Raw genomic sequence first — 12,741 nt, forward strand, 5'->3', positions numbered from 1 at the left:
GAGAAATATTGTGAGCTAGTAAACTAGGGGGGCAGTAGAGAACACATAATTGCAGAGAATCGGATTCAAATAGAGTTAATTCGTATGGGTACGCGATATATGATGGCACAATTTTAATTCTAAAAGATTTTTTAATGATCAGCATAATACCTCCACCTTTACGTTGAGTTCTAGGAATTGAAAAGGTATCATAATTAATATCAATTAACTGATTAATGATAACATTGTCAGTGGCTTTAAGCCAAGTCTCAGTAATAACAAAAAAGTCTGGTTTTTTTTCATTTAATAAATCCGAGATAATTGGAGTCTTCTTACTTATTGCTTGAATATTGATCAAGAAAAATGTGAGAAAAAGAACATTAGATAGATTAAGATGATTGCTTTCCCGTGGAATATTAACTAAGACTCGAGCGGACCTATGTTTTTGACGATAAACGGGGCTTCTAAACAGTGTACCTTTTGGCTTTTTACTCCAACGTTGGGTGATGCGGACCGGAATTGGTTGTGGACATTGAGTCGTGTCAGCCATACTGTAGTTGAAGAAGAAAAATATCTATGAGAAGTCGCAGATGAAACTTACGAATAGAGTCAAATAGAGTACTTTAAAGCCTGCGCTTTATGGCCTCCCCGCGCTCTGGTGGAAACACCTCAGGGGCGGAGCTACAAATCGGGGAGGGAACAAGCGCGGCATTTAGCCAGGGAACGAGGCGGAGCTGATGTAATGCAGGTCCCGTAGCGGTTTCCTCCGATGGTAACTGAGGCAAGAAGCAGGCAAACACAGCAGTTGACGGCTCCCCGGATCACCTTTTTAAAAATGGGCATTATGTTGGTCCCATTGCAGTCCTCAGGTACCACAGCTAATTTGAATGAGAAGTTAGATTATTAGTAACGGGGTCCATATTCAGAGACTGCTAAACGTATGTGGCTAACTGTGGGGCTCTGCTCAGTAGTACAGCCTCAGTATTGAATGTATCGGGCTAACTTTAGGACAGCTCTTTGGATAACTTATCCAGCTAACGCAAGTCCTCCCCTGAACGCCCCTGCTAAATTATATCTGGAGAAGCCAAATATTCATTTAGACAGATAACTGTTGTGTTATCTGGCAAAGTGCTTCCGGATGTGGCCCTGAAGAAGGGTAAAATGTCAGAACTCTGGGATGTGTGCCATCTGGTCCCAGGGATCTTTGTTTGTTTTCTTCCTGGCTCAGTGTGATTTGTGTCCGTTTCCCTCAGAGAATGTGCACAGTGCAGGTCTCCCTCCTCTGGAGAGATCCAAGTCACGGCTTCATCCTCTCTGAGCTCCCCTTTACCCCTCGCTCCTTTAGCGGGCCACCCGACTCCCTGGCAGGCTTCTTGCTTCCAGTGTACTTGAAAAGGTTTTTATGTGGGGTTTTTGCCTCTCTGGCAAGTTCCTTTTCAGTTTCTGCCTTGAGTCACTGTTTCCATCTTACTTGCCAGGGCTTATTCTCTTCATATGGATCCACTTTCCAGCTTTGGAAAGAAGCTACTTTCACTTCACCTTTTAACCACGCTGGCAGTCATTTGGTCTTATTACTGAGGAGCAGAACAGAGGGCTAAATTAAAATTTGGTATAGAAAGGGCAAGGAATCTGTATTTAGAAAATAAAGGTAAGAGGAAAGAGAGGCGGTGGCTGAAAATGTGAAGGCAGAAAGATTAACATTCAGCAGGGGACTGCAGTTTTTAAAATAAACAAAACCTCAGGCTAATGGGAGGGAAGTGAGAGGAGGGGGGAGCAGTGAAGCCCTGGTGTCAGCTTTCAGCTGCAACAGCCTTGGGCCAGGAGCCTGTGGTTTCCATGCCAGCTTGTACTTTTGAATGTCGCACCTATACCACTTCCCTAAAGGAGTCACACCCAACAAATTTAGAGTCGCAGATGTCCCAGCAGGAGAGTCATTCCTTGTCCCCAGAGGGACCTCTCCCAACCAATTCATAGTCCCGGACATCGTGGGTCCCAGCATGAGAGTCATTCCTTGTCCCCAGAGGGACCTCTCCCAACCAATTCATAGTCCCGGACATCATGGGTCCCAGCAGGAAAGTCATTCCTTGTCCCCAGAGGGACCTCTCCCAACCAATTCATAGTCCCGGACATCGAGGGTCCCAGCATGAGAGTCATTCCTTGTCCCCAGAGGAGCCTCTCCCAACCAATTCATAGTCCCGGACATCGTGGGTCCCAGCAGGAAAGTCATTCCTTGTCCCCAGAGGAACCTCTCCCAACCAATTCATAGTCCTGGTCATCGAGGGTCCCAGCATGAGAGTCATTCCTTGTCCCCAGAGGAACCTCTCCCAACCAATTCATAGTCCCAGACATCGTGGGTCCCAGCAGGAAAGTCATTCCTTGTCCCCAGAGGGACCTCTCCCAACCAATTCATAGTCCCGGACATCGTGGGTCCCAGCAGGAAAGTCATTCCTTGTCCCCAGAGGAACCTCTCCCAACCAATTCATAGTCCTGGTCATCGAGGGTCCCAGCATGAGAGTCATTCCTTGTCCCCAGAGGAACCTCTCCCAACCAATTCATAGTCCCGGACATCGTGGGTCCCAGCAGGAAAGTCATTCCTTGTCCCCAGAGGAGCCTCTCCCAACCAATTCATAGTCCCGGACATCGTGGGTCCCAGCAGGAAAGTCATTCCTTGTCCCCAGAGGAACCTCTCCCAACCAATTCATAGTCCTGGTCATCGAGGGTCCCAGCATGAGAGTCATTCCTAGTCCCCAGAGGAACCTCTCCCAACCAATTCATAGTCCCGGACATCGAGGGTCCCAGCATGAGTCATTCCTTGTCCCCAGAGGAACCTCTCCCAACCAATTCATAGTCCTGGACATCGAGAGTCCCAGCAGGAAAGTCATTCCTTCTCCCAACCAATTCATAGTCCCGGACATCGAGGGTCCCAGCAGTAAGTCATTCCTTATCCTCAGAGAAACCTCTCCCAACCAATTCATAGTCCTGGACATCGTGGGTCCCAGCAGGAAAGTCATTCCTTGTCCCCAGAGGAACCTCTCCCAACCAATTCATGGTCCTGGGCATCGAGGGTCCCAGCATGAGTCATTCCTTGTCCCCAGAGGGACCTCTCCCAACCAATTCATAGTCCTGGACATCGAGGGTCCCAGCATGAGAGTCATTCCTTGTCCCCAGAGGAACCCTTCCCAGAGAGTACAGAACTATAAGGGTCTCGAGCAGTAAGTCATTCCTTATCCTCAGAGAAACCTCTTCAGTGAATACCGAGCCACATATATTTTAGGCATTAGAAACGTAGAATATGAAGGCAGACCAGGAGCTAAGGGCATGCCTGCTGCATTGTCTTCGTCCTCGGTTGATCTATAGCTTTGTCTTCACTTTCTTTCACCTAAGGATCCTTCTTATCCCATCTGATGGAAAGCTCACGCCTCAATAATTTGCTTACGTCCTTAAGGTGCCAGCCACCTCCTGTCGTTTTTCCTTCTCCCAAGATTTCTGGAGCTCTTTTACTGTTTGTGCCTCCACCTCCTGACTGTGTCACCCTTTCTGTGAAGAAACACGTTCTGAGGTTGCTCCTCGGTCTCCCCTCAGGGTCTCAGGCCATGTCCTCCTCTTCTGGACTAGACCTTGCTTTCTGCTGAAAACACGTTTCTTGTGCATGACTTGTACCTTAGAGGGGTTTGCATCTCTCCTCGTGCTAGTGTAAAGCCCCCTCTGAAATGATGGCAAAAAAGGCACTCCCTCCACCGGTGAAAAGCATGCTGGGAACTCCACACGACGTGCGGTTTCCCTAGCGGACGCGCTCCTCGCCCCGCTCACGTTTACCTGCACTGAGCCCAGCGCTCCAAAGCCCCCGGTGCTCCGTGATCTCAGGTGACCTCAAGCCTTCATGACGCGAGCTAGGGATTCGGATGCAGGCACGAGAGTTGGTGGATGTGCTGTGTACTGGGTACCGGCGGGGTGCTGTGCTCGGCTGCAGACTTCCTCTCGCTGCCCGTCCCCGTCTTGTCCTTCTGGAGTGCCTCTGTGTTCACCCAGGTTCTGGGTTTGCTGGCGGTGGGTGGTAGGGGAAATTCATCACGAGCACCTGGGAAGAGGGGAGTCCCTGTCCAGTGGGATTTCACCTCGGCTCCGCTCCAGCACAAAACCCGCTTGACCATTATTTTAAGAAGCCAGGGAGGGGTTTGGAGCCCATCCCCTGAGCGCCGGTTACACGTGTTCAGTTGCAGTGAGGCTGCTGGGATACTGAGAGTAGGCCCTAGTAAAAGAAAATCGATCATTAAACCTGCCAAAAGGGCAGTGCAGGTTTGCTTTCTGGAGCCTGGCAGTGTCGCCCCCTCCAGGCTCGGTCTGCTCTCCCTTGTAGCAGGCTTTCTGGTAATTCTCGTGCTGCGGCAGTCGACCAGGCCAGCGGAAAGCATTCTTATGTTTTAGGTTGTTCTGTGCTTAGATTTCATAGCTTGCCTTTCCAATCAGGTCCCTGCCACAGAGGGCTTACAGTCTGAGTTGCACCTGAGGCAGTGGAGGGGTCCTGGGCAGCGTCGGTGGGAGAAGCGGGATGTGAAACCCTCCCCCCGGCTTCCCTGCTTCCCAGCCACAAGGCTGCTCCTCCGCTCTGTATACTTTCTGTTTTGCTATTTAGAGAAAGGTGGTGGAGGGGGAAATAATCCTGTGGTACAGAGCTGGTGAGAGCCCCCTGGGTAAGAAGCTGGTGGCACGGCCCTGGTGGCGTGAGAGTCAGCCAGTGCTGTGCCTCTTCCACGGGTGCACCTTGTCAGGCCCCCCTGTTCTCCAGCCTGGGGGAGGGGGCTGAAGCCCCAGCAATGCCTCTGCGTCTGACAGCTAACAGCTGGGAGATAACCTGAGCAATGCGGAGCAGACCGCATGGGGCTGGTGGTCTTTTTCCCCCGTTACCTACTGTGCTCCCACCTGCATATTGCGCTCTACATTTCCACGTAGAATAAATTGACGACAGCCATAAATGCAGGGTTTGTATTCATACCCGTGCCCAGTCTTAGCTTGCAAAAGTTAGTTGGGGGAGGGGAGTGCGAGGCTGAAGCGTTGCCCTAGGGCACTCGGGTCCCTCGCAGCGGCCCAGGAAGGGGCAGTGTTCACTCTCCCTGTGGAGCTTATGCCCGTGGGTATCTTATGCAGCCAAGCTTGGCACAGGAAGGGTGGGCAGGGGCTCGCCTCAGGCGAAGCTGAGGGGAGGGGGCTGTCTCTGGTCCCTGGGGGGGAGAAGCAGTGTCTGGCCAGCTGGAGCCCTGGCGTGGCTCCTGCTGCTGTTGCGAGGGAGGGAGGTCCTGGCGTCGCTTGGGGAGGGCTCTGCCAGATTTCAGCGAGCTCTGGAAAACCTGCGCCCGTCTTCCTGAAATGGCAGAGCTGCGGTGCTTGTGGTAGTGGGAGATGAAGGCGTCAGAGCCGGCAAAGTGCGCTGCTCAGGAGGCCGGCATTGGCTCTCAGCCCTGGGCCCGTGGCGTTCACGTTTTAACTTCTGAGGTTTTCTCCCCTGAGAGGAGACATCGCCCCCCGCTTCTGACTTCCCCTGTACGTGAGTCGATCGGACGCCATGGGGTGCGGGCGGCGGTGGCCACGGCTGCTCTCATACACATTTTTTTTTCCCCCCCTGCAGGAGTTAATGTCCCGTTTTGACACTGTTCCCCTCTCTCTCTCTCTCTTTCCCTAGATCTCTGCCTGTTCCCACACACCATGCCTCGGAGGAGCTGCAGGAGTCTCCGGCCACGAGACGGGAAGTAGCTTTGGGCTTCCGAGGAGCTCTGCCAGGAGGGAGCGCAGCATGCCCGGGCCGTGCCGCGGGTCGTCGCCGCCGACGGCAGCGGGGAAATGAGCGAGAGCCTGCTGCGGGGCAAGCCCTTTCACTGCCGGGAATGGGCCCTGCACAAGCTGCAGCACTGCCTGGAGGGCCGGGGCAGCAGCGGCGGCGACCGCAACGGCGGCGTGCTCATCACCGGCGGCCTGGGCAGCGGCAAGTCGGCGCTGTGCACGGAGGTGCTGTGGCCCGCCTCGGAGCAGGGCCGCAGGGTGCGGCTGGACGGCAGGGTGCTGGGCTACCACTTCTGCCAGGCGCACAGCCTGGCCACCCTCTCCGTCAGGGAGTTCATCCAGGGGCTGGTGGAGCAGGTCCGGCGATGCCCCCTCATCCAGGGCTACAGGGAGAAGCTGAGGGAAGCGTCCGTGCAAGCTGTCCTGACCCCCAGCGAGTGCGAGAGAGACCCCGATGAGGCCTTCAAGAGGTAAGAGGCGGCTCCTGCTTTCCTGCCTCTCTCGCACCAGTTTTTATCCTGTGGGGGGCTCTGTGCAGGACGTCGGCGCCTCCTGGGAGCTTCTGAGGGCACCGGGTCTGCATGCGCTTGGGACGTTGCTGTAAGGAGGTGTGGGATCTGCGTATAGGGTTGGGCAGCAGCTGCTCAGAGCACCTCCCTTCACATCCAGGAGGTTTTCTCGGCAGGCCAGTCCTGCTCCTAAAATCCACCAAGCCGTGTCTTTAACACATTCCCAAAGGGAAAGTCACCAGCTCTGTGGCAAAGGCTTCGTGCCCGCCTGCAGTTGGGGTTAGACGGGGAGAACGATACTTGAGGCTCGGACATGACCCCAGGAGCTCACCTTTCCAGTATGTAGGACCTCCCCCGCCTGACTCCCAGAGTTACACAGATAACACCAGGCTAACGCTTTGCACAGTCCCCCCCCCCCCAAGCGGATGAAAAATACAACAGTGAGAATAAGACGTAAGGTACAGGACGGATAATGCTGAGGCTCTGCTGCTGGCCCTGGTTGCACCCCACAGATCCTGCTGCTCTCACCACTGCATCGTCTCCTTCCCCCGGGTGTATAAAGAGTGTTTTTTCCTGCTCCTTCTTTTGTGGGAAGTCTCTGATTTCCTCTCTCGGCTCTGGGAAATGAAAATCCCTGAGCTTGTGGTACTTTGCACAGCACAGGAGGAAATGCATTCCTGTTTCTCTTTCTCTGGTGTTGTACTGCATACAGAGCCGGGCTTCCAGCTCAGTTTTCCTCTGCGTCTTTCTGTTTCTTCCTCGTCGCACTCTACCAGTTTCTATCAGGCGTGACCTGAAGCAGGGGACGTCTTCACACGTTAGCTTAAATTGCATGGACAGAGCTGGGGCAGTTTTGGTGCTGGAATCAGCTTTTGATGCAGCCGCCCGCACGTTGGAAGAAGGGCCCGACACAGTGAAGAAAGCTTTGTAATTATGTAACGCAAGCATGATCTGCAGAGTCCCGGTCCCTGAGCCTCTTTCCCCTGCACACCCGCAGCTGGGCACCAGAGCAGTGTGAGCCCAGGGTTCATACTGCGCCCCCTGCTGGACAGCAGAGAGGGGAGTAAAACCAGGCTTCAGCCAGCGGTGACCTCTGACACCTAGCAGCAGGGCCACCCAGGTATATTCCTGCTGGCAGGATACACAGCAAGTGCTTCCGAGCCAACCTTTGCCCCTCTCCATATCCTGACGGGAATGAACCTCACTTGTAAGCCAGGGGATGCTGGCTCTCTTCTTTACCTTCAGGGCTGCAGGGTCATTCCCTCAGCTTCTGGGTTGTCTGCAGCCCCAGGAGGTCCCAGCAGTCTAGAATTAAATCCTCTTCTGTTCCCTTTCCCCTTTATATTAGCCCCGTGGCCCTTTTTTGTACCTTTTCTAATATTTAGAGAGCCTTTTAAAGGAATGTAAACTCCTCATGCTTAGCTATAGGGTTATCGTCTCATCTTTAATTTTATTTCTCTGTCCATTTTTTGCTCGCTAAATCCCACATAGCACAGGGCAAGTTACACAAAATCTCTACTATCAATAAATGGCAAAAGCTAAAAAAACCAAAAAAAAACCTTACAGTCATCGCATAACTCCCAAGCCTTCTGATAAGGGTAATAACTGCCACACCAGCAAGTTACCCCCATGCACTCTTGCCCTCATTTCCACCCTTTAACCTTTATGGATCCACAGGGTTTATCCAATGCCCCTTTGAAATCCTTCACAGTTCTGGTCTTCACCACTTCCTCCGGAAGGGCGTTCCAGGCATCCACCACCCTCTCCGTGAAGAAATACTTCCTGACATTGGTTCTGAATCTTCCTCCCTGGAGTTTCAAATCATGATCCCTAGTTCTACTGATTTTTTTCCAACAGAAAAGGTTTGTTGATTGTGCATCATTAAAACCTTTCAGGTATCTGAAGGTCTGTATCCTATCTCTGCTGCTCCTCCTCTCCTCCAGGGTGTACATATTTAGGTCCTTCAACCTCTCCTCATAAGTCATTTGATGGAGACCCCCCACCATTTTGGTCGCCCTTCTCTGGACCGCCTCCATCCTGTCTCTGTCCCTTCGGAGATACGGTCTCCAGAACTGAACACAGTACTCCAGGTGAGGCCTCACCAAGGACCTGTACAAGGGGATCATCACCTCCTTTTTCCTTCTGGTTATTCCTCTCTGTGCAGCCCAGCCTTCTTCTGGCTTTTGCTATTGCCTTCTCATAATGCATCATCGCCTAGTTGCCTTCAGACCATCAAACATTATCACCCCAAGGTCCCTCCCTCTCTCACTCTGTGCATATTAGACTCACCCCCCCATCACATAAAGCTCTTTTGGATTACTGCACCCCAGATAAATAACTTCTGCACTTCTTGGCATTGAATCCCAGCTGCTAAATCTTCAACCACTCTTCAAGCTTTCTTAAATCACTTTTCATTCTCTCTATTCCTTCAGGAGTGTCCGCTCTGCTGCGGATCTTAGTATCATCCACAAGTAGACAAACTTTACCTTCTATCCTTTCCACAATGTCACTCACAAAGATATTGACTAGGACCAGACCCAGCACCGATCATTGTGGCACTGCACTTCACATGGTTCTTGCTTCAGAGTAGGTCCATTTACCATTACATGATATCTCCTGTCAGTCAACCAGTTTGTAATCCAGGCCACCACCTTGATGCACCCTCCTAAGCTTCTCATTTTGTTCATGAGTCTCCTATGTGGGACAATATCAAAAGCTTTGCTGAAATCCAAGTAAATCACATCATGCGCTCTTCCTCTCTCCAATTCCCTAGTCACCCAATCAAAAATATCAATCAGGTCTGTCTGACAGGAGCTTCCCCTGGTGAATCCATGCTGCCTTTGGACCAGCAACATGCTGGATTGTAGATAGTTCACTATTCTTTCTTTCATCAGCGTCTCGTCTCCATCACTTTTCCCACCACCGAGGTGAGGCTAACCAGCCTGTAGTTTTCAGCCTCCTCTCTGCTCCCACTCTTGTGAAGCGGGACCACCACCGCTCTTCTCCAATCACTCGGCACCACTCCCGTTTCTAGGGATCTATTGAACAGGTCGTGCAGTGGACCTGCCAGCACATCTCTGAGCTCCCTCAGTATCCTGGAATGAACCTCATCAGGCCCCATGACCTTGTCCACTTGGTAAAGGTGAATTGTGCCAAGCTCATCAAAATAGCTCAGTAATTGCCTGTAAAGTAACTTTTCAACAACCTTTCCCAGAAAAGAAGTTGGCCGTAGAGGCAAAAACTCAAAGTAAAAACTTTTTAAAATATATCTGAAGCAGAAAGCCTGTGAGGGAGTCAGTTGGACCGTTAGATGATCGAGGGGTTAAAGGGGCACTTGGAGAAGATAAGGCCATCGTGGAAAGATTAAATGATTTCTTTGCTTCAGTGTTTACTGAAGAGGATGTTGGGGAGGTACCCGTACTGGAGAAGGTTTTCATGGGTAATGATTCAGATGGACTGAACCAAATCACGTTGAACCTAGAAGATGTGGTAGACCTGATTGACAAACTGAAGAGTAGTAAATCACCTGGACCGGATGGTATACCCCCAGAGTTCTGAAGGAACTAAAAAATGAAATTTCAGACCTATTAGTAAAAATTTGTAACCTATCATTAAAATCATCCATTGTACCTGAAGACTGGAGGATAGTAAATGTAACCCCAATATTTAAAAAGGGCTCCAGGGGCGATCCGGGAAACTACAGACCGGTTAGCCTGACTTCAGTGCCAGGAAAAATAATGGAAAGTGTTCTAAACATCAAAATCACAGAACATATAGAAAGACATGGTTTAATGGAACAAAGTCAGCATGGCTTTACCCAAGGCAAGTCTTGCCTCACAAATCTGCTTCACTTTTTTGAAGGAGTTAATAAACATGTGGATAAAGGTGAACCGGTAGATATAGTATACTTGGATTTTCAGAAGGCGTTTGACAAAGTTCCTCATGAGAGGCTTCTAGGAAAAGTAAAAAGTCATGGGATAGGTGGCGATGTCCTTTCGTGGATTGCAAACTGGCTAAAAGACAGGAAACAGAGAGTAGGATTAAATGGACAATTTTCTCAGTGGAAGGGAGTGGGCAGTGGAGTGCCTCAGGGATCTGTATTGGGACCCTTACTTTTTAATATATTTATAAATGATCTGGAAAGAAATACGAGTGAGATGATCAAATTTGCAGATAACACAAAATTGTTCAGAGTAGTTAAATCACAAGCAGATTGTGATAAATTGCAGGAAGACCTTGTGAGACTGGAAAATTGGGCATCCAAATGGCAGATGAAATTTAATGTGGATAAGTGCAAGGTGATGCATATAGGGAAAAATAACCCATGCTATAATTACACAATATTGGGTTCCATATTAAGTGCTACAACCCAAGAAAGAGATCTAGGCGTCATAGTGGATAACACATTGAAATCGTCGGTTCAGTGTGCTGCGGCAGTCAAAAAAGCAAACAGAATGTTGGGAATTATTAGAAAGGGAATGGTGAATAAAATGGAAAATGTCATAATGCCTCTGTATCGCTCCATGGTGAGACCTCACCTTGAATACTGTGTACAATTCTGGTCGCCGCATCTCAAAAAAGACTAGGGGGCACTCCATGAAGTTAGCATGGGGCACATTTAAAACTAATCGGAGAAGGTTCTTTTTTACTCAACGCACAATTAAACTCTGGAATTTGTTGCCAGAGGATGTGGTTAGTGCAGTTAGTATAGCTGGGTTTAAAAAAGGATTGGATCCCAGGTACGACTATGAGCAGGCATACGATCATGACGTAAAGCGGTGAGATAGGCCATCCTGTAGCACGAATGCAATCTATGAATCACAGAAGCTAGAGACGGAAGACAAGGTAGTTTCCACGCTTTAGCAATTTCACTACGGGCAGCAATGTAGACTTGGGATGCAAAAGATTGCATAGGTTTAGATAAGGCCTCATTGGGAATAAGAAGCAATACCTGAGCAGGGTGTAATTTAATTGTTATACCAGTAATATCAGAAAGCCAGGTTTGCAAAGCACTCCAGAAAGGCTGCGCAAGAGGACACGTCCACCAGATATGCAAGAACGTGCCCGCCTGCCCACACCCCCTCCAGCACTTATCTGAAATACGGGGATACATAGCATGCAATCGCACTGGGGTCAGATGCCACCGATACAACAGCTTATAACAATGTTCCTGAATTGCTGAGGAGACAGAACTTTTAGCAGTTTGGTGAAAAACAATATCCCAGTCATCCTCAGTAATCTCCCCTAGATCAGCAACCCAGGCCCGCAAATGAGAGAAAGTATACGGGGCCGGTGCACTCAGTAAAGAGTATAATTTGGATATAGCTCCTGTCAGCTTGTCCGAATGCATACAATATGTTTCAAATAAAGAAATAGTAGGGCGTATCGCCTGGGAAGAGGACAGCCCATACAGGAAATGCCGTATCTGTGCCAGCCCTAGAAAGTCCTGTAGACCTCCACCCAGTCGACCCTGGAGATCCCTTATGGACATTAAAGAACCTTCTTTCCAAAAATGACAAACAGTAAATAAGCCTTTGGAGACCCAGATGGAAAAGAGTCTGGAATTGTACCCTGCTGGGAAACCAGTGTTATGAAAAAGAAAAGAGGATTGATGGTAGGGGTATGGGCCCACCAGAGTACCTTTCCATTGAAACCAATTAGTAAGTGTAGAGCCGGGAGGTAGTGGGGGGGGGGGGCCCGGGAGGACGGCCGGCGCGCCGCACGCGCCACACGCCGAGAGGAGGTCGCGGGTGTGGGCCCTGTACAAGTACAAGACTTGGCGGGAGGACGCCGCCCCGTTTTATCAAATGGCTAAATACTAATGACCACGCCGGTCCTCCTTGAGGCATTGTGACATTTTTGGGGTATGGTGCTGGGCCTGCTTAGAATATGCATGGTCCTTTATTGGGTTTCTTGGGAGTTTTGTACCCTTGGCATGGCTCTTTGCTATATCTTTGCTATATCTTTGCTGTATATTTTATGAAGTCATATTTGTATTAGTATTGTACCTTCTCTCACATTCCATCATGTTGGGGTTTCTTTGTTCCTGAGATGTTGATACTATTGTATTCTGTACAGCGGGAGTGGAATTCGGGGGGTTATATAGTTTAAAATGTTTATTGACTGCCTGGTTATGCTCATACTGTATTGCTCTCATTTGCTGTCAATAAAACTTTACATTTAAAAAAAAAAAAAAAAAAAGGATTGGATAAGTTCTTGGAGGAGAAGTCCATTTACGGCTATTAAGTTGACTTAGAGAATAGCCACTGCCATTAGCAATGGTAACATGGAATAGACTTAGTTTTTAGGTAATTGCCAGGTTCTTGTGGCCTGGATTGGCCTCTGTTGGAAACAGGATGCGGGGCTTGATGGACCTTTGGTCTGACCCTGATGGCATTTTCTTATGTTCTTATGGATACTGGGTTTCTCCAGGACTGGCCTTACCACGGCACGCTTAAGCACCCCAGGTACTGAGGTG

The 12,741-nt window shown here is 49.8% G+C and overlaps 1 protein-coding gene across 5 annotated transcripts in view; it reads left to right on the forward strand.

Moving 5' to 3' along the window:
• Positions 1–12,741, forward strand: part of LOC115091745 (ankyrin repeat domain-containing protein 50-like) — a 92,144-nt gene that overhangs the window by 50,675 nt on the left and 28,728 nt on the right. For 4 of the 5 annotated variants that reach the window (XM_029601920.1, XM_029601919.1, XM_029601922.1 and 1 more), the window contains one exon: positions 5,657–6,224. In XM_029601920.1, coding sequence (XP_029457780.1) covers positions 5,815–6,224 — 410 coding nt within the window. In that variant the 5' untranslated portion in view covers positions 5,657–5,814. Of the gene's footprint in view, positions 1–5,656; positions 6,225–12,741 lie in introns of those variants that run through there. The other variant, XM_029601923.1, reaches the window with a different exon arrangement.

Source organism: Rhinatrema bivittatum, chromosome 5 (assembly GCF_901001135.1).
Source record: "Rhinatrema bivittatum chromosome 5, aRhiBiv1.1, whole genome shotgun sequence".
NCBI classification, from domain to species: domain Eukaryota; kingdom Metazoa; phylum Chordata; class Amphibia; order Gymnophiona; family Rhinatrematidae; genus Rhinatrema; species Rhinatrema bivittatum.